A 25,653-nucleotide genomic window follows, 5' to 3' on the forward strand; every position below is an offset into this window, starting at 1 on the left:
ATATTTATTTTATATATTTAAATGCCACTTAACAAAGAAAAATCAACCAAAAAAATGAGTTCGAGTGTCACCTCTGACACGCGTGTCATAGGTTCGCGGTCACTGGTCTAAATAAACAGGCATTCTGCTTTAGCATTCTGTGAGGTCACTTAGCATAGGCCAAGTTTCCTAAAAATCTCTAGGTTCGTCAACCAATAAGTTTCTCGTTAAGACGAAAAGTTACCATGGACTTGAAGAGTAATGACAGCGCGATCAAGTTCCAGATGTGAGGGTCCCTAAGGACCCAGGACAAGGACCGCGTGAATCCACTTTGAAAACACACTTTGTGTATTGATTACGCAACTTTAGAAACATGAGCTCAGATAACGCCCACCTGGCTCATGCAAGTGAAATGCACAGCCTCTTCATGCCACTTTAATTTAAAAAATTGCAAAGGCGCTTGTGGTGAAAAAAATACTAATAATCACCAAGTAACACAAAAAGCCGAATAGAAATAAGTTCGGCATTATCTTTTCTTTTGGGTCACTTATGACACTATTCTAAGCCCTTTATGTAGTTGAATGACAGTTGATTCTACTTCACATCATCCCCCCAAATAAGAATTTAATATCACATAAATACCTTGTATTTACTTCTTGATGATCTCTGAACATTTTAGCTACAAGTTTTCCACAAATAACCTCTGCTCGCTTCACCAAAGCTCTAATTAAATCCTCACAGCGCATTTCAAACATTCCTAAGCGAACAGTCTATAATGTCAAGTATTAGAAGTTTAGTAAACATGATAAAAATAAAAGGTTCTTACAATTTTGCCTTTCTAAAAACATTAATTTTGTGTTAAACATTAATCTAATAACATTGAGGGTGGTTTTTTCATGTCATATAGGCAGGTTTTTGCATAGAAAATATCAAAAAAGAGAGGAAATTTTAATTTACCAGTCTCCTACTAAACAGAAGTAACCATATTTTGGTGAAATTACCATATTTTCCAAAGGAGTTATAAACACTAAAGTAAAAAAATTAAGTTCTGCCCTAGCCAATTTGGCTCAGTGGATTGAGCATCGGCCTGCAGACCAAAGGGCCCCGGGTTCGATTCCGGTCAAGGGCACATGCCTCGGTTGCAGGCTCCTCCCCGGCCTGGGCTCTGGTTGGGGCTGGTGCAGAAGGCAAACAATCTATGTGTTTCTCTCACATCGATGTTTCTCTCTGTCTTTCCCTCTCTCTTCCACTCTCTCTAAAAATCAATGCAAAAATATCCTCAGGTGAGGATTAACCAAAAAAAAGTAAGTTCTTGGAATTGTTGAGGGGTCAAATTTAGAGCTGTGGTAGACTTTCAACTCTAATAGCACAAGAACCGTGTCTGTGTTGTCCAGCTCCGCGTGTCCTGGGTTTCCCACAATGCTTGCCACATGGAAAGGCTCCATCGGTATTTTTCCTTTTGATAGTCATGGTCTAATCTTTCACGGTATGGCCTGAAAACACGTTCTGGTAACCCTGGGGAAATCCCACCAGGTACAGAGAAGAACTGTACAAAGTGGATCGCCTACCTTTCTCGTTGTGTACTGTATGTCCTCTATGAGTTGTTGGTATTTGCGAATTTCTTGTATTATTTTCTCGTAATGATGGTTTTCTGCCAGGAACGCGTCCACATCTCTCTCGGCTTTCCTGGTGATCAAGAAGTCGTACTTGTTGTAGAGTTTGAGGTGCTCGATGGGGGCTGCGCTCTCTCTCAGGATCACTTCCTTAACCTTTTCTTTGTGAGCTTCAATAATCTCATCCAGAATGACTGGTGCCAAGGTTGTTGGCTTAGAGTTACTGTCCTAAACGGGGGGGGGGGACACAATGGTAGTAATTTAAAATGCCTCATATAAACGTAACTGTGTCATTTAGCTTTGTAAAAAGGCCAATCTTACCATATTGACATTACTTTTTATTCACAAGGTCTTTTTGATTTTCTATTCTCTATAGTAAGATATGCAGTCTTTCTATTTTATTTTTTCTGGGTTTTTTTGTATATTTTAAATATCTAGGATTCATATAACTTTTTATTTTTTCATAAGCCTACCTACCTAGTTTATGTTTTGCTTTTCTCTGTGGAAAGAACAGTCACTTAAAAATATACACCAAGTAAGAGAATATAAAAACAGCAAAATCCACATTTTTTGTCCAATTATATATGCTGGTTTTACGAGGCAGTGTTTGCACTGTACACTATTTTAAAAAATAAGGCATTTTAATGTCACATCATCATGTGTGTGTGTGTTTTTTATCACAGTACGTTTTCACTTTGAGGAGTAATGTGTCTAGAGCAAGGAAAGACTATTTCCTCATTATTGACCTCTGATTAACGAACAGCAACTAGAGCAGACGAAAATCCCTCGCTGCAAAATTTGCGTTCTGCTATGATCATTAGCATAATGGTGGGCAAGAAAGGATCAGACATGATTTCAAATAAGCAAACAAATCTCAACAGCGTTTCTCCTCTTTTTCAAACAAGAGGACAAGTAAATGTGCCCACATGGTTCATCATCTTGAACCAAGTTAGTGGGTGCCCTGCAGCATTCTATTGGATAATATCTAAGGATTCTTTCAGAGAACTAATTTAGTCAGGTATCCAGGGTGCACTTGACCACTATGCCCCCTAGTGGGCATTTCAGGAAATTATTTTGCTTAGAACTACAGATGCTTCATGAGAACTTGAGTGAATCCCACCACCACCACCACCTCACCCCTTGGCTCCGTGGATGAGGGTGTCATCTTTTCTCAGAAAGAACTTTAGACTAAAGCCATCTCTACTATGTACTGTATGCCATGTGAAATCATTGGCTCTAATGTGAAGCTCATTATGTTCATTACGGAATGTTTCTCAAATGTATTAACAGCCTGTGTAATTTTTAAAGGCTATAGATTTATTTTTCTAAAGAGAACTGGAGACCAGTACTTTGGAACTATATTATAAAGTATTGTTTTCATGTGACTTCTAATCAGTTCCTATCAAGTACGAAGGGAAATGATATATTAGATGAGACAGTTCAGTGTTCAAAAGCATCTCAAATCATATCAAGAGATGGTGATGTACGCAGACTCACAACACTTTAAGTTCCTTGTAGGTTTGCCTTCCATGGGGGAAAAGGTTTAATTTAAAATTTGTTAAATTTCCCCTTTAATTTCTATCAAAATTTGTGTAAGAAACATCTATCTGAATTCCACCTCTGCAGTTGCTGCCAAAGATCATTAAGAGCATGCTCATTGTCTTACTCCAAGGCCTCTCTAAAGCTGGTATTTAGGTGGTGTTCTAGTAAAGCCATCTCCAACAACGCAGACTTTGGTAAACCACCCTCCTCCACGCGTCCTTCTGTCTCCTTCTGAGGTGAGTAACTTGTAAGATCTCTGTTTCTCCCTGGGCATGAAATTTGAGCAGAGGGACGTTCCATTTCTCTTTCTGCTTTCTCTTTCCATTTCTGTCTGATCATCCCGGAAAGTACGCTAGCCTAGGACTGTCCCTCTCTGACCAGCAGATCCCAGTGGAAGGCTGGACTGAGAAACTAGGTGTATTGTTAGGGAAGTTAATAGGAAAACAGTATTCTTTTGGAGCAAAACTTCCTCATAGGTCAATGTTACTAGGCTGTTTAAATTCTCCAGAGCAGAGCATCCCTGTCTACCCCTTTTGAAGTGAATATCATGCCAATTCAAGCAATCAGAATATACTTGTCACTTACCCACTTGGAATACAATTTTGTCTCAACCCTCGGCACAAAACTGACAGCTTTAATCATGACATCATAAATATTTAAAAAGATGTCTATATAGTCTTCGAACTGAGGTTCAAACTTAATGGTGTCATTATCAAGAAGCAGCCTCATGATGAAACCTGGATGTTCAAAAGCCCTGACAGAATCCTGCAAAAAAGCATATATTCTTGGGTTATTGTTTATTAATTAGTGTATTACTTTCCAGACAAACGACTGTAAACCTGCTTCTGCCCCACCCTGCACAGATGAACTGCGCTAGACTGAGAAGTGTGCTGGCCCCATTGGAATACGGGGAACCTACCGTTCCTCTGACGCCCTGGACAGTTAAGCCGAAGAAGAGTTACTGAGAAGGGCAAGTGACTCCCAGCTGGACTTGCTGGTGTCTAGCAGCCAAGGGGCCTACAGATTCTGGGAAAAGGAGGGTGTGCACGGAGAATCGTGCAAAAAAAGAGCCCAACAGGAGAACATTCAAATTCCCAGACAAAAGGAAAGTCCCAGGTCCGGCTCACACTGTAATAGAACCTCTTCCGGAAAGAAGAGAGTTCCTCGTGGAAACGTTCCCCAGCCATCGTGACCCAAATTTCCTAATTATGGGAATTTTCACTTATTTCCGCTAATCCTCACCAATGTGCTGATTGACACCCACATATCCTAAACACACAGGTTCACGTTACTGGTAACTTTGTGTGGTTTTTTTTAAACAGATAAGCATAATAGGTCAAAGGACATACAAGGTGAGGCAAAAGTAGGTTTACAGTTGTGAGTATGCGAAACACAGTTTATTCTTGTGCTATTATTTATTAATTATTGTTTTATTTTCCAAAAGAACAGCTGTAAACCTAATTATGCCCCACCCTGTACTGGCTGCTGTCCCACTGGTAAAGGCATTTTAGCCTTTCTTCCCTGAAAAGACTGAAAACGAGTAAGTTGGCAAATGAATGTTGGTGTAACTGAACCAAACGTACTGGGGGCTGTGCGATTAAGTCTGTGAAGTCTTGCATGGAGGCCAAGGTGAGGTCCTGCAGCTGTAAGGTCATCAGCGCCGCGGCGCAGTTGAAAAAGGACTCCAGCTTGGCGCTGCTCTCGCCAGTGGGCAGTTGCTTCTTTTTGTTGCCTTGGTAATAAATGTTCTGCACTTCCGGAAACCACCTTCAAAGAACAACAGGCTCTTAAAAGCTCGTGCTCTTAGCGAACTACCCCTTTCACCCTGAGCGTTCATGGTAACTTCTGGACAGCTGAAGGCCTTCGCAGAGAGGCACGTGCTAAGTGACATTGCCCGCTCCCTGAATGTGAGCGCTGGCCTATTTCACGTCTCCCAGGAACGGACACTGTCATCGTAGCCTTTAGAAAAATACGACACCTAACTTTATTGACTATTACAAGGTACTCCTGCCGTCCAGGCTCCCGAATGTTCTTCGGGGAACGGATTTGCTGAAAGCGAGCATGTGAACAACTGATTGAGCCAAGGGAGGGTTTGCTGGGTTCAACCCAGTGGGCATTTTATGCTGTTCTATCTATTTCACAATGACTTGAAAGCAAGGTACAAATCAAGTATATTATATTTTTATTCCCCTGAATGTGAAATCCTGAAACAGTGACTGAGATTAAAATGTGCATGTATCCTTATGATAAAAGGAAAACAGAGAAACTCACATATAGATACATCAGAATGATAATAGGTGAAGTTTTCAGTTTACAAAACCACTGTCCAACACTACAAAATTCGGGAACACTGGTACCTCTTTCACAAGAGATAATGGATTTTTTAAAACAGGGAATTCATAACCTCAGGAGTTGCCTGAGTGCTTGAAGAGCAAGCTAAGCTTTAAATATATGCATCCATCCCATCTATAATAATAAAAGCATAATATGCTAATTAGACCAGATGTCCTTTCGGACGACCTTCTGGATGAAGTTGGGGCTGCGAGGAAAGCCCAGGTCCCGGGTGCCAGAGGGAAGCCAGGGCCGGCAGCCGGGGGAAGGAAGGCCTACTCTTGCACGAATTTCGTGCATCGGGCCTCTAGTTAACAAATATGTGTTTAGTGTCTACTATGTGCTGGGAACATGTCATGGGAGATATAAAACCTTATGGCATCATCCCTTCTCTCATAATAATGAAGGCCATGTGTCATGGCAGAAAAACAGCTTTGAAGTCAAAGGATAGAGATGTAATTTCCCATTTATTAGTGAAGAAGGGTTTTATAGTGAAGACGGCAATTTCACCGAAGAATAGACAGAAATGATGCCCAGCCGACTTATGAACCAGGAGGTTAGGGTTGGATTCCTGGTCAGGGCACATGCCCGGGTTGTGGGCTCGAGCCCCAGTGTGAGGGAGGCAGGAGGCAGCCGATCAATGATTCTCTCTCACCATTGATGTTTCTCTCTCTCTCTCCCTCTCCCTTCCTCTCTGAAATCAATAAAAATATATATATTTTTTAAAAGAATAGATAGACCCTGAGAAAAGGATCTGGAGTAGAATAGTAAGTAGAACAGGTGGGTTTGGTGAAGATAATATATCTGATTGTGTCACTGCTTATAGTAGAGACGATAGGCTAGAAAAGAGGAGGAAGTGAGTGGAGGAAATGCTGTGAGGGCTTTTGCAGAACTTGCGAGCTAAGTGTTCGAACTTGGGACAGCCTTGCCCTTTTAGATGAAGCACTGGTGCAATTATCATTTGATAAATCGAACCTCCAATGAGATTGTAAACTTCTTTAAAGAATATATTTTCCCCATCATTCTTTAAACTCTTCTGCATCTCTCATCCAAAAGCACAATGAAAAATGCATAGCACCTTGCATGTGTCAACAGTAGATGTCAAATAGATATCTGGCAAGTAACTAATTGATGGTCATTCCCCCATGGGACAATAAGGATGAATCTTGAGAGTATTATGTTAAGCGAAATAAATCAGAGGTGGAAACCAGACATTAAGAAAAAAGTAACCGTCAATCATAATCATTTTGGTTTCTGTACAATCTGTACTGCGTAGAACATTTGGGTAGACATCACAGACCAAAGCAGTTAACCATATCATATTTAACTCTTAAGCAGAAATGATTACAAACTTGTTAAAATTGAATTTTCTAAAGGCAGTTAAAAATGCAGAACCCCACCAATCCCATCTTTAAATTCATTATCCTCTGTCAAAACTTTACGTTTTAAGTAGAGTCTCTTTGGCAGTCTCCAGGTGTCTCATGATGATGGTCTGAAAGTTTGACAGCTCTAACGCCTCCTGGCGATTGTGAAATTCTTCTGTGTCAATTAAACGTAATTTCCTGTGAGATAAAAATGAACAGTGATTTAAGTATGAGATGTTTTTGTATGTAGTATTTTGCTATTTGATCCCTTCTAAAAAATATGATATTTCTAAGTTTAATCACTAAAATTTGTGTTTCATAAAATTAAAAGTTCAAGTACATGGACATTATGATTTTAAATATAGTTAATATACTTTTGCATGTGACTTTCCAACTTTCCCAGCACCTTTCATTGAAGAGGCTTTTCCCCATCCATTATATGTTTTTGGCTCCTTTAAAAAAAATGTATTTGCCCATGTGCATGTAGGTTTATTTCTGGACTCTCCATTCTGTTTCATTGGTCTGTGTGTCTATTTTTCTACCAGTACCATGCTGTTTTGATGACTGTCACTTTGTAGTATAATCTGAAGTCAGGGAGTGTGACACCTCCAGCTTTGTTCTTTCTTCGCAGGATTGCTTTGGCTATCCGGGGTCTTTTGTGGTTCCATTTGTCCCCATACACAAAAACTAACTCAAAATGAATCAAAGACCTAAATATAAGACCTGAAACAACAAATTATGTAGAAGATAATGTAGGTAGCAAACTTATGGACTTAATATATGTGGTTTACTCATTGATTACCTATTGGTATAATTGTGTTACTACAATTTAACTATAGATTTCTTCCCTATTTCCATGTGATTAAGTGATTTCTATATTATCTGAAAGATAGTAACCACAATTAAAAACATCACATTTAATTTTTACTTAAAGGTCAATATAAAATCCTGGCTAGTAAACAAAACACATTTCAAATCGGTTTATTGCTACTCCTTTCACAAGCCAAATTCATCGCTTAGGTCATAAAGCATCCAGTACAGGGCATGGCTGACCCACGAGGCACAGAGTGGGGACCATTGCTGGAGCACCTTTGGAAGGTGATGGGCTGTGCTGACCGCTGGGCAGTGCAGAGGAACAGCTTAAACAGGTGCTTTGAAAACAGCCCAATAGCCCGTCTAACAGACAAAGCCTAGCTCTTTCTGGACAAGCTGAGCCTTGGAGCCCACCCAGCCCAGTGTGTCCCGCAGCTCCACCTGCGGGTGGCTGAGAGGAAAACACACGTGGTGGCGGGAGAAAAGGCTCCTAGACCCCACCTTCCCCCCTCCCCCCGACCCCAGAACAGGATGCCATCTCCTCTGCCAGAAAACAGGGCCCATCCATCCATCCATGTTTTGAGGGGGCTGTTGGAAGGCCTTCTTTAAGAAAAATAACACATATGCATTACTTTTGCATATTTACAAAGACATAACCCAGTGCCCTGGAAGTGGCGGTTCCAGGAAGGGGAGATGATGAGGCTGGAGCTTCTAGAACACGAGGCGAACCGGCCTCAGCCCAGGGCCCAGCTCTCCAGCTTCGCAGCGCCCACCAGAGCTCCTCCCGCTGGCCCCGTCCCCGCCAGGACAGGGCCCGGGAGGTGATGCCTGGCCCAGGTCACCCAGGACCTTCACTCATGCCACGTGCATGGGCAATATTGTCTAGGTAGCGACCAGTGTTCTGTGGGATTCAAAACAGGGCATGATATGCCCAGCCGGGGTGGCTCAGTGGTTGAGCATCGACCTATGAACCTGGAGGTCACCGTTCAATTCCCGTCAGGGCACATGCCCAGCTTTTGGGCTCATTCCCCAATGTGGGGTGTGCAGGAGGCAGCTCATCAATGATTCTCTCTCATCATTGATGTTTCTATCTCTCTCTCCCTCTCCCTTCCTCTCTGAGATCAATAAAAATATATTTTAAAAAAAAACAGGGCATGATAATTCAGCCCCTTAAGTGTAATTACCCCTTAAAGACTGTGTGAGAAGGGAAAGGGGGAAAAATGGGAGATATCTATAATACTATCGACAATAAGAATATATTAAAAAAGATTGTGTGATATCAGGGTACGGGATGGGGAGGGGAGAACTGGATTAGAGATAGAGGCAGTATTTACTTTTTATTCTATACATTTCTATATTGCTCATTTAAAACCGTGCTTAAATACTTACATTGAATTGGTGAAATTTTTAATATTTGCCGTTAAGGCAGAAAAGAAAGAGTGAAGATGCAATGCGATCATTTCCATCTCAAAAACAACACAAAACTCAGCCAGGCCAGACGCACTCACTTGAAGGTGCTGTTCCACAGGTCCAGCACCGCCAGCATCGTGGGGTTCATCGCGTTCAAGTGGTCCCTGATGTAGCTGCTCGCGGCCAAGAAAGATTTCCTCCAAGGTTTCGGGAGAATTTCCATTCTGAAAACAGAGAAAACACTATGTAACCTTCTCTAAAGATCAAGAGAAAGTATTTTTATGGTTCATGTACTTTTTGAGTAATAATGGCTTAATTTTAATTAAAAATATGATGCATCCCTCCTGGTAATCACAGTACAAGTCATGCTCTTTATAATTTATTAAACCTTAGGACAATAATGCATATGAAATTGGATTTGAATTTTTATCACATAAGGGTTTTTTTTCTCTAAACAGTTTATCCTATTGAGTCCAAAAATAAATTAGAATGATCAAACAGAAACATGTTATGCCATATATATATGGCATAACATGTTTCTGTTTGATCATTCTAATCTTTTAATATATATTAAAAGATTTTCTTAAACAAGACAGAAAACATTTAACTTTTCCTTTATTTTTAAAACACTGCAAGGATATAGTCTTTCCTACCTATGGGAATCCCCTTGAAACTCACCTCTGTTAACGTGTGAAGGGCATCTACAAAATCAAACACTAATATTCTCACTTTCAGCCACTTGCTCTGTGAGTCCTATGACCTGAATAACCATCTTTTCCATATTGAAGATGTGCCACCTGCATCTTTCAGAGCATATTTAAACATTTACATTTTATGCTTATCATTTTTTACCTGCATTGATTTTAAACACCCAGTCTTGTTTTGTTATGTAGTAAATTTAATCCAGGTTTTTAGTTGTGGCTATACCACCTTTACAAGGGTGATTTTTGTCTATCTCCAGGAGAAAAGCTGTTCTCCATGCAAGATACGCTGGAAATGGCTGCAAGACTTTTTATTTTTGTCATCATAGGAAACAATTTGGGAAACTTTAAATCAGTATAAAAGAAAAAAAGTAAAACTGAATTGGTTACCTAATTATGTCAGCATAAATTCTAGTCTTCAAACTAAGAAATTTATTCCTAAATGGTAATTATTTTAGGGAAAATATATAACAAGCGAATTTTCCCATTATGTGTTCCATATTTTAATCCATGTAATAAAATAAAATATATTCTATGTGTGCATATTTCCTGCCACCTTCCCAATGTGGTTTGGGGCATTCAAATTGCCATCAAACTTTTATATCCCTACTAGAGGCCCAGTGCATGAAATTCGTGCACTCGGGGGTAGGGGGTGACCCTCAGCCCAGCCTGTGCCCTCTCCAAGTCCGGGAGCCCTTGGGAAGCTCCAGCCACCGCCTGCTGCACTCACCAGCTGTGAGCCCAGCTTCTGGCTGAGTGGCACTCCCCCTATGGGAGCTCACTGACTACCAGGCAGGGGGTAGCTCCTGTGTTGAGCTGCCCTGGTGGTCAGTGTGCATCGTAGAGACCGGTCATTCCGCCATCAGGCTGGAACCGGCTCTCCGACATCCCCCGAGGGGGTCCCGGATTGAGAGAGGGTGCAGGCCAGGCTGAGGGACCCCACTGGTGCACAATTGGGGCAGGGGAGGGATGCAGGAGGTTGGCCGGCCAGGGAGGGACCACGGGAGGGCTCTAGGGTGTGTCCAGACCATCTCACTCAGTCCCAATCAGCCATACCCCAGAAGCAAGCTAACCTACCGGTCAGAGCGTCTGCTCCCTGGTGGTCAGTACATGTCATAGCAAGTGGTTGAGCGACCTAAGCATATCATTAGCATATTATGCTTTGATTGGTTGAACAGATGACCAGACAACCAGACACTTACCATATTAGGCTTTTATTACATAGGATTATATCTGCAGTCTGTGCTGGGAGCTGTGTATGTATGAAGGTTTGATTCAAGTTCTTTCACCAGACACTCATGTTTTAACCACCTAGTCGTCCACCTGACCACATGTCTATTTGTCTAACCACCTGTCCATCAATTTGTAAAGTAACATGTTAGGGCTTCAATACATAAGTAAGCAAAAATAGTGGCCAGTTGTATATATGAAATGCATCAATTATAAACATATTTGTGAGAAAATAATACCGGTGTGTAAAGAGTTACACATACACATGAATGGCCACATAATCAATATCTGCAGATAAACCTGATTGCTTACTCAGCACGATGGGGTGGAAGTTCTTCTGTCTTCTTATCATCTTTCTCTCTGGGATCTTTTAAAACAAAATCAACTGGAAGAAAATAGAAAAGTTCTGATCAATAACCTTATAATAATTACAGTATGTTTACAAGCAATTGCAAAATTAATTTAATTAAAACTGTTTAAATTACATTCAGTTTTTAAAAATAAGTGATTTGTGCATTTATAATGACAAGAAAATAAACATCATGAGAAAAATCTTTGATGTCTTTGTCTTTGAGAATGGTTCTTAACAATGTCCCTGTTCTTTCATTTGCAAATAATAATAACTTTTATATTACATTTTCCTTTATAGCTGTTCCACAAAAGGCAGTTCTTGTCGAATTGAAGGTCAACAACACAGAATAGTAGCAGTAGTTTCCCTTCACAGAAAAAAATACACGTATTGCCTGTTGTTCCCTTTTATTGCTTAAGAGCATAGAACAATCTTGTTATAAATCAGTACAGTGAGCTACTTCTGCTTCTGTCTTCTGTGGTCTTTAATGTTAACTCTAATGTCCCAGCCGGTGTGTCAGGATGCTCTTTCTAAAATGCAAGCATGTCATTACCCTCTGCTGAAAACCCTTCAGTGACTCGCCCGTGCCTCCCAGCGCTTTAAAAAGGCACATAGAGCCCATCAGATTCTACCGCCTTCCCACAATGCCCCCTTGGCTTTGGCCCCCAGAAATGCTCCCCAGCCAGGGAGAGCCTTTCCTAGGCCCAGCATGCTCCCTGGTGCCTCTTCCTCACTCTCCAGGGCTCAATCCAGGTGCCCCCAGAGTCCTTCCTAACAGGCAGGCACCGCCCCTTCTCCCTTCCAGCGCGTCCTCTGCTTCCCTCCTTATCACACTTACTACTCTGCTCTGTAATTTAGAGATTTGTCCATCTCCCTTATTACACTATGAACATTTGGGGGGCAAGAATTTGGCTCTTTATGTTTATGTCACCAGGACACCCAATAGAAGTCTTACAGGCAGTGAATGCCGCCCTCCCTGAAGGGTCCCAGACCACTCCAAAGCATTACGCTTTCTCCAACTTGGAGCACAACGTCAGTTATACACAACTGTTCCACAACCAGCTGGAGAGCCTTTTCAGAAAGTATAGGTTGGAAGGCCTAGTTTCCAGACACTGTAATTCAGATGGGTTCAATAGCCAGCACTTTTTAAATGATTCTGATGATTAGTCGGTCTTAGAATGTGTTGGTTCGTACTGCAAGTCAACAAACTTTTTATGTGAAGGGCCAGATTATAAGTATTTTCAACTTTGTGAGCCATAAGGTCTCTATCTCAACAACTCAACTCTGTTCTTATAGGTCAAAAACAGTCATAGGAAATATGCAAATGATGGTATGCAGCTGTGTTCCAATAAAACTTTATTTACAAAAACAGACAGTGGTCTAGACTGAGCCTGTGAGCTGCAGATTGCCAATCCTTAGTCCGTAGCAACAATTTTGTAATTAATCACATTCTACTTTAAGATATCAGGAATATTCATGTTAATTAAATAATTATCATTTTATAATCTTCTTCGGTTCTGTTCTTTGCTGAGGGGATATATTCATACAGATAGAAAGATCATGTTTTTAAAAAATGTTTGCCGTACTTTATTAATAAAACTTACCTACAATCTTAAGCAATGTAAGAAACAGCATACTAAATATAAGAAACAGTTACAAGTATAGGTATTAACTTTTAATTTAAGAAAATAACTTTACTGAGACATTCAAATTAGAAAGCAAAGGGGAATACTGGCTCACCTATGGACTTTTTTACACTAAGAAGATAATCTTCTCTCATTTCATCAGATAGCGTGAGTATGCTGTCGGTGAGGACTTTCAGATGTTGGGGGACCAGATTCAATACGTTCTCTAGCCAAGCATCTTCCATAGGGGCTATGTGGTCAGTATCAATCCCATGGTGAATATAATAGTAATATCTCTACATAAAGGAGCAGAAGAAATGTCGATGGATTTAGTGCTATAATAAAAGAAGTGTGTTTTCAGACATAAAACTACTGAGTAAAATTAAAGTTTGAGGAAAACAAACTATTTACAAGTAATAAAAAAGTATTTTGCACAACTCATGTAGGCAATAAAAAAGTTTGCACAACTCATGTAGGCATGATTTGAGATTACCTAAATTAAAAAAATATACATGATGTTGCATGAACTTTAAAGCTCTTATCTTAGTTCAGAATTCTACTATAAACCGTCAAGTGATATTACTAAATACATGACATACTGAACAAAGACCATGCAGAAGTCAAGTTCAGTGTTGTATAAATAGGTGAAAATTTGGTGTGTTTCGTTCTTTTATTACCTATGATCAGAAGTAGATCTTAAAAGTTGCAAGTCGCATAGATATCCCTAAACATTCATCTCAGAAATGTAATACGACAGGGGTTAGAAAATTTCCAGTTGACCGATTAATATTCCACACTATAATTTTACAGCTGCTATTAAATATGTGCATAAAATCTTTATTTTAAGACATGATAGTATTTCTCTAATAATGGACATTTAGCTTCAATATATTTTCATTAGCTTTTAAAGTATGTCACGAAAATATTTTCAAATTTGCAATGTTAAAGTCTTTGATATTTCTATCTTTTAAAATTCTGTATTTGACATACTCGAAGAGTTACCATTTCTAAAGTAAGTTCATAGTCTTTGTAAAATGTAAATTATGTAGTTAAGATAATTCCTCATGGAAGAATAAAGACATGTCAAGCTATACAAGACTGAGGCCAGCTTTAACCAAAGGGAGCAGGTAACTTGGGATTCTTTTATTACTGTCTCAGGTGACCAGAGACAGAATAATTTCCTCAGTGAACCCAATGGAGCAGCGTATGGAGCTCCCTATTCACTCCTCCTCCCACCGGGCTTCACAATCTGAACGTATCTGCAGGTGCTTCCGTTACTTCTAGTCACACGGATGAAAGGAAGCCATTACCAAGATGTCTTTCTCTATGGCAGAGGTGGTCATTTTGGGAAACGCACTTTCGTCAGGAGCAGGCACGTCTGAGAGAGCATCCTGTTGCCTACAACAATGATAAACACACTCCTTACATGTCTGTAGAAAACAGTTGCTTTTATATCAATAGATAGAAAAAGGTCAGGACTGTCTTCTGTTAAATTATAAGAAAAAACGAATTGTTTAACATTTTATAAATAGTGTACGTATTTGTTTGGTGCCATATCCCTCCCAGGATATGTTCTCCTCATCCAGAGAGAGACTTGTAAGACCTGATTCAGAGGCCACGTGCCGCTTTGTGGGCTTTCTCCTTCTTCATCATTACTCAAAAGTCAAGCTCTCTCTTTTCTGAAATGTTGTAGGACTATGCTTGCATGATTCCTAAATTATATGTGTTTCTTTATAACATTTGACCTTCAAAGAACACGGATGGAAAAGACTTTCAATGCAGTTTTGTAGAAGACACAGAGACCTTCTTCAAAAGCCCATTTCTGATTTCTAGAGACGTGCAAGTTAACAATGCATGGCCTAGAAGCTCACATGCTCTTTCGTATGTATTATTAAGTGTCCATATAATACAATGATGTTCTAGCCATAATTCAATCCAAACTCTATGCCAGATATGAGCCACATTTTGTGACTTCCCTGGGTTTCCACTGTGTGGAAAGGCATCATTCACATCTTCGGGAAAATTCCGTTGCTCCAGGACAGCTTCAGCCTCTCTCTCCTTGAAATGCATCACGCTCTGGATCCCAGCTTCATCTGGGATGGTTACAGGTCAGTGATGCTGTGTAACAAAATATTCCTTCCCACTAACTGTCACGTGTACCTTCATAAAGTTGGGGAAAATAATACATGCCAAAAAATAATGGTTAATATTTCTCAATCTAATGTTTTCCAGATGTTCGGGGGGGGGGGAATTACTATTCTGTTTCAAATCTGTAGCCAGCTTAGTAATTAATTCAAGAGTAAGAGCAAAATAAAAATCTTTACAGAGATGAAAGGCTCGAGTTTACTCCCCACAGACTTCCATGGGAGGAACCACCAAGGCAGAAGAGGGCAAAGGGGGTAGAAGGTGATGGAAGGAGACTTGACTTCGATGGCGAATACACTCCTCAGTCTGCAGATGATGTCTTACAGAATTGTACACCTGAGACCTATATAATTTTATTAATCAAAGTCACCCCAATAAATTCAATAGAAATGAAGAACTACTAAAAAAGAAGCTTCAGCAAAAAAAGGAACATGACCCCAGAAGTGAAGAGTGCAATGCCTAGGCAATTTTCTAAGAAATCAGAAAACGTGTCAGTAAATCTAAGAAAGTGTGAACTTAAAATAAGTATGGAGAATTGGCAGAAATAAGCAATAATCACATGGAGAATGCAAAGAACGTTCAGCGGTAAGTTATAGCATTACAGGGTCTGTTTGCACTACACAGTGGAGGGGAGGGGGAGATAAAATGAATTCTAAACTTTAAAAAATAAATTACAATATGTGGTTTTAAATGTTAGGGTAACCACTTAAAGAACAAAAATATATTTGATAGCTTTTAAGTCAATAGGAATAAAGGGAGGAAATTCAATTCAATAGAATGCAGGAAAAAAAGAAAAGAAAAAAGCAGCAGCGGTAACATATAGTGAATAAAAAATACAAAATAAATTGGTAGAAGTTAAGCCCACATCTATAAGACATACCAATAACTATACATGTGAATGGCATTCAATGTACTATTGAGCCCTGACCGGTCTGGCTCAGTGGATAGAGCATCGGCCTGCGGACTGAAGAGTCCCAGGTTCGATTCCAGTCAAGGGCATGTACCTTGGTTGTAGGCTAATCCCCAGTAGGGGGTGTGCAGGAGGCAGCTGATTGACGTTTCTCTCTCATTGATGTTTCTAACTCTCTATCCCTCTCCCATCCTCTCTGTAAAAATTAATAAAAAATAAAATAAATGTACTATTGAGATACAGAAACTCTGAGATTAAATTTCAATAAGTCCATCCATGTCCTGTTTATAAAAGGCATAACTAAAAAATGACATAAAGTGGTTAAGAGACTTCCGTTTCTTACAACACAGTAGCACAGATAATCCAAAAAACCTCCAAGTACCCTTCTCTAAATGTTGGATAATGTGTCACAAGGCTCATTCGAGTAGCAGCTGAGCTCACAAGAAAGAAAGGAAATACTCAGGAGGAGAAAGGATGGAATGGCAAAGCTAAGCAATCGGCAAACACCTGGGGGAGGGCTGCCCTTGTGGGTGCGTGGCCTTGGACTTGAACGCCCAGGTGCATCAGGAGAGAACTGTGTGGGCCGGAGGGGAGTGGGGAATTCCAGCTGAGGCCCCTGCATGAAGCTGGACCTCGGTGGGTTCCATCCTCAATCATCGTAGGACCTGAGAGGACCGGCACCGGACAGGTGTCGAGAGAGATCACCCGTCTTGGCCAGGACACTGGGTAAGAAAACGCTGCTGCTGAGCTGTTCTAACCAGAGGCTGCCCATGGTTCTGAGTGCTGACCTGGGTCTGAGGGGCCCCAGGGGGCTGCCCCCGGGGTTCTGCCCCGAGGGAGTCGAACTGCTAATATCCTCGTGGCGCCTCCATATGCAGACTCCAGGCCACTCTCCAGAGGCACGCGCCACACTCACAGGACGCCACCGAGCCCCTCCCTCTGGAAGCAAAAGATGCCCCCTGTCCTCCCTTCAGGAGGGGCATCCCGCCACCGAAGTGCCACGGGGTCTGGGCAAGCCACGTGTCCACACACTCGACGGTCTCACAAATGGCAGGGTGCACGCCGCCATGAGCGTCATGATGAAAGAAAGAAAGAGGGTGTGAGGGCCAGAGGGAGCTGTGAGGAAACAGCCAAGAGGGGCTCCTGGCGCCCACCTGCGCTGCTCTCCACGCGCACAGCCGAATCCAGGCAGCCACCCCCGGCCCTGCTCCTGCTGCTGCTCACGCCACCCACCTCCTGCCTTTCCTCCAGGAGACCCGCCATGCACAGGGGTCACCACATCGCCTGAGCCAACGAGATGGGGAAACAACCTCCCAAAGATGAGGGAGAATCATTGACCGGCTGCCTCCTGCAGGCCCCGCACTGAGGATCAAGCCCCTCCACCCAGGCAGGTGCCCTGACCGGGAATCTAACCGTGACCTCCTGGTTCACCGGTGGATGCTCAAGCACGGAGCCACCCCAGCTTGTATTTTTAGATTAAAAGTTTCCGGGGGCTCCACAGAGGATGACACATAGGGGTTCGCGCGCAGTCCTTACATGATGACGTTCACCAGGGTGCTGCGGAAGTTTTCTCGTTCCTTATGTGGGAATTTGCTCTTGGCTTTGGAAGTGGATGGGCCAGCGCGACTGTCATCAATTTGGTCGAGCAAAGTGCCCTTTCTTCCAAAGTGTTCCATGTATTCGGCTAAAGTTTTAAAAAGCGTAAGTTAGTCGTCGAAAAAAGAAGCTGAAACATTTAAGTGGTTAGAGTGAAAATGCTGAAGTACCTTTCAAGAAAAAAACTACATGCGGTAAGTTCTCACGTTACCATAAGTAGAATTAATTTTTCTTTTGCTATCAGGAAGTTAACTACTCTTGTTTTATGTCATCGTAACAAAAGCCACTGACTATTTCAAGATTATTCAATGAATTGCTTTTATATTTTGAATAATATGCTAATAAACTCAAATTTTCAATTACATGTCCATTGGACCTTCTTAAAGAGAAAAAAATTAAAATGATGATAAAAAACAGAATACAAAACTATTTCAGAAAACTTAAAGATCCACGATGAAAAAATGTTAGTATTCAATGTAACCTGGCGAATCAAAACAAGAACAAATACTAGAATGACTAATTTGGAAATAATGTTTACAACTTATTGAAACGCCCTCTTAGAAAAAAGGTCATAGTCTTTGATGCAGAGGCAAATTCTGACTACAATAAGTCAAAGCTTTATTATAAACACCTCCATTCCTAAAATATCAGTTTTTCTAACATTTACAACAGCCTAAACTAGCTAACAACTGGGATCAATCATTCTCTGAAGGAAAACATTTGAGATCAATTTGGCTAAAGGTTTGATTTAAAGGTTATTTCAATCCTGCAACCTCACTACTCTATTAGCTAAACGTCATGTGCCTTTTTTCTCTAGAAATTTCCCTTCAATCTGAGTTTGACGATTGGCGCCCTTACCGTACGACTGCTCATTCTTCACGCTGAACGGCTCGGGGATTTCCTCCTCCTGCTTGATGTTCAGATGGAAGGACGGGGCCGCCTCCTGCCACTGCGGCTTCGTGCTCACCTGCAAGGCGACAGGCAGACAGCAGCAGTGACACAAGAGGCGAAAAGACACCCCTCCCGTGGAATGCACGCGTGTTTGTAAACACAGACACTTTCTCCAAGGAGTCACATACACAGAGACCGACCGAGCGGGGACGGTGGCTGCCAGGAGCTGGGGACGGAGAACGGGGAGGGATGGTTTCCTGGGGGACGTTTCACTGTGGGAAGACGGAAGAGTTCTGGGACTGGATGGTGGTGGTGGTTGCACAGCGATGTGAACATGCTTAATGGCAGTGAGCTGCAGTTCAATGTAAAAGACGGTAAATTTCATGGGTGCACGTTTCATCACAGTTCTGAAGCCACAGTGTGTGCATCCAGCCTCCACTGAGGTTCTGCTTCCAGGAGGCACAAGAGCATAGCCCAGTGATGGCAAACCTTTTGAGCTCGGCGTGTCCACATTTGGAAAAACCCTAACTTCACTCTGGTGCCGTGTCACATAGAGAAATTTTTTGATCTTTGCAACCATAGTAAAACAAAGACTTCTATTTTTGATATTTATTTCACATATTTAAATGCCATTTAACAAAGAAAAATCAACCAAAAAAATGAGTTCGCGTGTCACCTCTGACACGCGTGTCATAGGTTCACCATCACTGGCATAGCCCCATGGCATTGAACTCAACGTGGTACCTCGATGGTAAAGCTCATTACGGTCAAGGCCATTTGCAGTGCTGTTTTCAGCATTATTGGCTGGACGTGTCTACAGCGGCCTCTTCCAACAGGGAGTGACAATGAAAGAAAGGAGGGGGCACCTGAGCACCCCTGGCTGGTACTGCCCGCCGGAAGCCACATCTCAAGGCTCCTCATGTCACCCCTGCTCACACTCACACTCAGCAGCTGAGGCTGGGGAGCCACCCACCCCCTCGGGTCACAGAGCCATGATGACCCAGCGGCACCGGGGGCCTCATTTCCTGACCCGAACGCCGATGTCCTGTCTGCGTGTCCATCTTAGAAGTTCTCTCACCCAGGCCAGTGGTCGGCAAACTGCAGCTCACGAGCCACATGCGGCTCTTTGGCCCCTTGAGTGTGGTTCTTCCACAAAATACCGACTTCTGCGCATGGGGCCATGAAGTTTCAATCGCACTGTACGTGCGCCCCCCCACGTGGTATTCAGTTTGCCGACCACTGACCCAGGTCATTCAAATGCTCCGTGCAGAAGTAGGAAATCATTTTTTTATAGTTACTTCACTAAGGTGGTCATTTTTCCTAATACGGGGACCTCAGAGCATTCCTCCACCAGAAAGTAATCAAATGGAGCACAGAATTCAAAACCAGAAGTTTTGCTTCTTACGAGTTTGAAAACCAACAAGCGTTTTTAAAGGGCCCACATGCCAGGAGAGCGTGTAGGGGACGTACCGTGGCCAGCTGCGGCAGAAGCCTTGCTGGGAGCTTGCCTTTGTCTTTGTCTTTTTCTTTGCTGGCTGGTTTCTCCTGCGTGAAAAAGATGGTGGGGGAAACTTTACTCCGTTGACGCTAACACGTATTCACTCAACCAACTCTTCAGCCCTCTACTATTAAGTAAAGCACATACTATCTAAAACAGTCGAAGATATACTTTCTTACTCTTTAAATTCTCAAAATCTGCCTTGGAACTGCTTTCTGTGCAGCAAGGAAAGAAGTAAAACGGGTAGGTACCCAGCAACGCTAGCCCAAGAGCTTTAAAATGCGTGCGGAGCCCTTTGTCCATCCCTTTACCTTCTGGGAGTTTCTCTGAGCCCAGGCAGCGCCCAGGGCTCACTGGGCCCCACTCCCTGCTCCAGCACCGACATCACTCTTGTCCTGTTCGCACCCAGAATGCCCTCCTTCCTAAGCCGCCAGCCAGTCAGGGTAACACACCCTCGGTCGCCCTAAGTAGCTCCTGCACTTTTGGGCCACAAGTTCCCCCAGGTGGGAGGAAGCGTGCTGAGGACTGTGCATTGTGCTTTTTGCCAGTTGTGATGTATGGCCTCTCAGCTCCAACTCGACCTCTCCTGCCCCCTGCCCTCCTTTGTGATTCCTGAGCGGAACCGAAACCTCTCTCCTGCAGCGCGTTTTTCCTTTGCCAGCAGCGGCCTGTCCTACGGGCGGGGCGGGGGCGGGGGACATCTCTGGAGCAACCCGTCGTGCTTTTTGCCAGTTGTGATGTATGGCCTCGCAGCTCCGACTGGACCTCTCCTGCCCTCCTTTGTGATTCCTGAGCGGAACCGACCTCTCCTGCCCTCCTTTGTGATTCCTGAGCAGAACCGCAACCTCTCTCCTGCAGCGCGTTTCTCCTTTGCCAGCAGCGGCCTGTCCTACGGGGCGGGGCGGGGGCGGGGGACATCTCTGGAGCAACCCTCCCCCCTGCCCCCGTGTGGGATGAGCACTGATGGGTGGATGCTACCCCGGTCACCGCCACGTGGACATTCCAGAAAGTGCTCTCTAGCTCAGCGATGGCGAACCTTTTGAGCTCGGCGTGTCAGCATTTTGAAAAACCCTAACTTAACTCTGGTGCCGTGTCACATATAGAAATTTTTTGATCTTGGCAACCATAGTAAAACAAAGACTTCTATTTTTGATATTTATTGTATATATTTAAATGCCATTTAACAAAGAAAAATCAACCAAAAAAAATGAGTTCGCGCGTCAGAGGTGTCAGAGGTTCGCCATCACTGCTCTAGCTCCTCAGAGGCCGCGGCAGGACCAGGCCAGCTGCCCGGGGTGACCACCAACCTGGCAACACCCCAGTACCAACCTCCCTTCTTCCTGGGTTCACCCTCCCCCAGCCCAGGCCCCTGCTCCCGGCCACCCCCCCAACAGGGAGCTCACAGCCCTCTCCAGGCCCCTCTCCCACTCGGAAACAAGCAGAGGCAACTTAAAACTCAGCGGCCTGCCCATCGTCTTCCCGCTCCCTCCTTCTCCAGGAAGGAGTCCGGGTGGGGGAGGGCCGTGAGGAGGGTGCACAGGGGCTGCGAGGGGGGCCACCGGCCCACAGAGCTGGCCGCCTTGGTTTCAAGGTCAGGGATGACCTGCAGCAGCAGCATGAGGTCTGCGATGAAGGTCACTCAGGTCTTAACCACGATGGGGAACTTTTACTCAAGTACAAACCTTCATATTCAAATGGAAAATTGTTATTCACTAGGTTATTTTTTAATATTGTAAAAATATGATTTATCTTAAAAGACATCAAACCCAAAGGATATGGAAGGAAAATTGCTAGATACAGTTAAATATGAACACAGCATAAGGTTTAAATCAGCCGACAAAAACATTTTAGATAATTATATGCCTCATTGGCTAGAAAAGAGTATTCATCTCAGCCACTGAATATTTTACTCAGTAAATTTAAATTTAGATGACATTTCTATACCTATATCCTAGTAACATTAAAAAAAGAAACTAACAGTGACTTTTTTTCAGTTTTAAAATGTGTTAAGTTCTTAAAGAGAAAAAGTCTGCCCCGTTTCAGGTCTTTGCCTCTTTCAAAAAATTTTAATATATATATATTTTAATGATTTCAGAGAGGAAGGGAGAGGGAGAGGAAGATAGAACATCAATGATGAGAGAGAATCATTGATCGGCTATCAGGTCTTTGTCTTTTAAGTTAGAAAACTTAAAATAGATCTTTGCAGAAATAACAAAAAGGATTATATCACTTTATTTTATAGAACAGGGTGCAATAATCTTGGCAGTAGCAATACAAACAGGTTCACAGTTAAAACAGGTACTTTGATGTTGAGGGACATTCGCCTGAACATTTTTCAGTCAAGATTTTTTAAGCTGAAAGAATCTTACGTTTCAAATGATTAGAAATAGTTTCTGCAGGAAGCAGGGCAGATTCCATGGTATATAGCTCATTCCACGCTTTTAAAATACGTCGCAAAACAAATTGCATTGAACTTCCACTTAAGCTCAACTTCCAGGAACCACAAGCGTGAGGCTCAATGGCATTGAACTCAACATAATTGCTAAACAGTCATTTTTATTGCAGTAAAACCTTACTTTTCCAGCACTTTACCAACTGAAAGTGTTTAACGGTCACTTCCACGAGACAACAATAATTCAAAGTCAAAATAATGGAAAAGGCTGCACCCCAGCATTTCAATGCTGGGAGAGACGTCTCAGAGATCCCCAAATCCACACCTGTCCTTCTCAGACCAGACACCAGGGCTCAGAGAGCCCAGTGGCTCCCCAACAGTCACAGAGCCATTCGTGACAAGACTGTACCCCAAGTCGTTTCCTGACTCCAACATTGCTCCCTCTTCAAAATTCGCTTATTCAGGATACTCAAATGTTCTGTACATCCTAGGACATTGTAGCTTATACTTCATTTATTAAGATTATTATTTTTCCTAAGATATGTACTTCATAGTTGCTCTCTACCAGAAAAATATTTGCAAGTTTGAAAACTGGTACACAACATGATTATAAAAGCAAGAAAGTGTAATGATAATTGGTAAATTACCATAGATGACTGTGGCAAAAATCTTAGTGGTGTCTTGGATTTTTCTTTGCTGGGTGATTTATCCTGCATGAAAAACATAAAAAACAAAACTGTTCACTCTGTTAATGCTAAAATTGATGAACTCAACGAAATTCTACAGCGTCTAATATAAAGTAAAAAACATATCATCCAAAATGTTCTAAAACATACCATATTTACAGATGGTATGATATTCTGTACAGAAAAGCAAAAGGAATCCACAGAAAATATTAGCGCTAATGAATGAGTTCAGCAGGGCTGCAGGACATAAGATCGAGACACAAAAATTACTTGTATTTCTATACACTAGCAATGAACAATACAACACTTGTGGGAAACAAATTCATTTATAACAGCATTGGAAAGGATAAAATACTTAGGAATACATTTAACAAAAGAAGTGCAAGACTTATACAATGACAGCTATAAGATATTACTGAGAGAAACTTAAAAAGGCCTTAATAAATGAAAAGCCATCCCTTGTTCGTGGATTGGAAGACTAATATTAAGATGCAATAGTTCCCCCATAATCTACAGATTCAACACACTCTCTATCAAAATCCAAACGACTTCTTTTTTTTATTTTGGAAATTAACAGGTTGATCATAAAATTCACATGAAAATGAAAGAAACCCAGAACAGCCCAACAATCTTGGAAAAGGAGAACAAATTTGGCAGACTCACACTTCTACATTTCACAACTTAATACAAAGCTGTAGTAATAAAGACAGCATAAGAATAAACGTATAGATCCAAGGAATAGAATTGGGAGTTCAGAAACACACACATGCATTTATGGGCAACGAATTTTCGACAAGGGTGCCAAGACGAGTCTGTAGGGAGTTGGTCATATCTCCTGAGAATTTATCTGAACCTGATTAGCATCCAGCATTGACTCAGCCCCACCGCCCCTCTCCTTGGTAAAACTTCCCCCCACAGCCCTCCACTTCCTAAGGTGACCATGCATTCATGTCCACGCACTCTCAAATTGCTGTGAGTGACGTTTGTACTTTTAGAGTAAGTTTTAGAGAAGAATGCCTTTCCGTTCTTTGCGGTAGAGATGATACTTCTCTGGGAGGAATCCCACCTCGGTAAGAAGCAGCCCTGTTGAGAATGGTGTTTCGACTTCTAAAACAGATCACACGAATTGTGCTTTGGCCACTTGGCAATTTCTTGCAGCTCATCATCAAATCTCTGTCTTTGCCCTCCTTGGTGATCCTGGACGAGGACTCCATAAACATTTCTCCAGCCGGCACAATGTTTAGAGAGGGTTCAAAAAGAGACTGTCGGAGGAAGGGAATTTTCTTCCTGGGCACAGTGCTTTCCTCCTGGCTTCCAGGGTGTGGCTGCCCATGGTCAGCATCCTTGCCAGTTGAGCACCTGCCCATCCTGTGGCCTGTGGCAGACCCAGTGGCAGGCACCCTCCAGCAGGGGTCGCTGTTACCCATCAGGACAGCTTTCCAGCAGGTCTCCCTGGCATCACGCAGGGAACCCCCTTTTAAATTTTCCTGCAGGCAAGCAGGTGGTTTTCTCCCCTCCCACATCAATTCTTTCCTCACTGGTTTTCATCGCTGTAGAATACGCTCTGCCTTAGGAATATAATGCAATTTATCCACTCCATTCTCTTGTCAGGTTTCTCCATTACAAAAGATGGTTGAATACATGTCTGTTGGCATACACACATATTTACTGGATCACACACACATCCATACAGTGTGCGAAGGTATATGCATATAATAAAAACGCGTGTGTGCCTATCTGTTTTTGTGCTTTTATATAATTCCATTGGCATCTTTGTCTATCTGTAAACAAACTGTATCATGTTGTCTAACTTACTAGGATTTCACAATAGCTCTTGAAATCTATAAGGCAACTCTCTCTCTTTGCTATTCTAAAAAAATTATGCATAATCTTGACCTTTAGTCTACCATGTGAATTTCATTGCATGAGAGTTTTTGGAATTTTAATACAAACATATTGACTTTCTAGAAGAATTTGGAGAAAACTGTTGCTATTCTAAAAATATTACGCATAATCTTGACCTTTACCATGTGAATTTTATTGCATGAGAGTTTTTGGAATTTTAATAGAAACATATTGACTTTCTAGAAGAATTTGGAGAAAACTGACATTATAATAGTGTTGACTCTTACTTCATGAGTACATTTCTGTCTTTATTCAGATCCTAAAGTGTATCCTTCAAGAACATTTTATAACAGTCTTCACGAGTACTTTATACCTCTCTGGTTACACTTATTCTAACAAAGAATTTGGATGGAAAATGCATTATAGAATCCAAACAACTGACTTAAAAACTTTTAATCCCAATGGATTTTTTTGGTGCATTATGTATGTTATTTACTTTATTTAGTAAATTTATCTTTACTGTTGAAAGTATTACAGATGTCCCCCTTCTCTCCCCATTGACCCCTTCCAGCCTGCACCTGCCCTCACCCCCCAGGCCTTCACCACACTATTGTGTCCATGGGTTAAGCATATACGCACATAAATTCTTTGGTTAATCTCTCCCCACCCACCCCCGCCTTCCCTCTGAGATTCAGCGGTCTGTCCCACGTGTCTGTGTCTCTGGCTCTATTTT

At 42.1% G+C, this 25,653-nt stretch overlaps 1 protein-coding gene across 1 annotated transcript in view; it reads right to left on the minus strand.

Moving 5' to 3' along the window:
- DNAH7 (dynein, axonemal, heavy chain 7) overlaps positions 1-23,114 on the minus strand; it is a 151,931-nt gene extending 128,817 nt beyond the window's left edge. Inside the window, exons 1-13 of the mRNA XM_014541221.1 lie at positions 23,037-23,114; positions 19,970-20,044; positions 18,467-18,575; positions 17,549-17,696; positions 14,268-14,355; positions 13,073-13,253; positions 11,296-11,368; positions 9,151-9,276; positions 6,908-7,027; positions 4,718-4,901; positions 3,720-3,899; positions 1,548-1,820; positions 622-749 (exon numbers count right to left, since the gene is read on the minus strand). Of these exons, the coding sequence (XP_014396707.1) occupies positions 622-749; positions 1,548-1,820; positions 3,720-3,899; positions 4,718-4,901; positions 6,908-7,027; positions 9,151-9,276; positions 11,296-11,368; positions 13,073-13,253; positions 14,268-14,355; positions 17,549-17,696; positions 18,467-18,575; positions 19,970-20,044; positions 23,037-23,114 (1,763 nt within the window). The remainder of the gene's footprint in view (positions 1-621; positions 750-1,547; positions 1,821-3,719; positions 3,900-4,717; positions 4,902-6,907; positions 7,028-9,150; positions 9,277-11,295; positions 11,369-13,072; positions 13,254-14,267; positions 14,356-17,548; positions 17,697-18,466; positions 18,576-19,969; positions 20,045-23,036) is intronic.
- Positions 23,115-25,653: the final 2,539 nt, after the last annotated feature.

This window comes from Myotis brandtii, unplaced genomic scaffold (assembly GCF_000412655.1).
Source record: "Myotis brandtii unplaced genomic scaffold, ASM41265v1 scaffold1067, whole genome shotgun sequence".
In the NCBI taxonomy this organism is placed as follows: domain Eukaryota; kingdom Metazoa; phylum Chordata; class Mammalia; order Chiroptera; family Vespertilionidae; genus Myotis; species Myotis brandtii.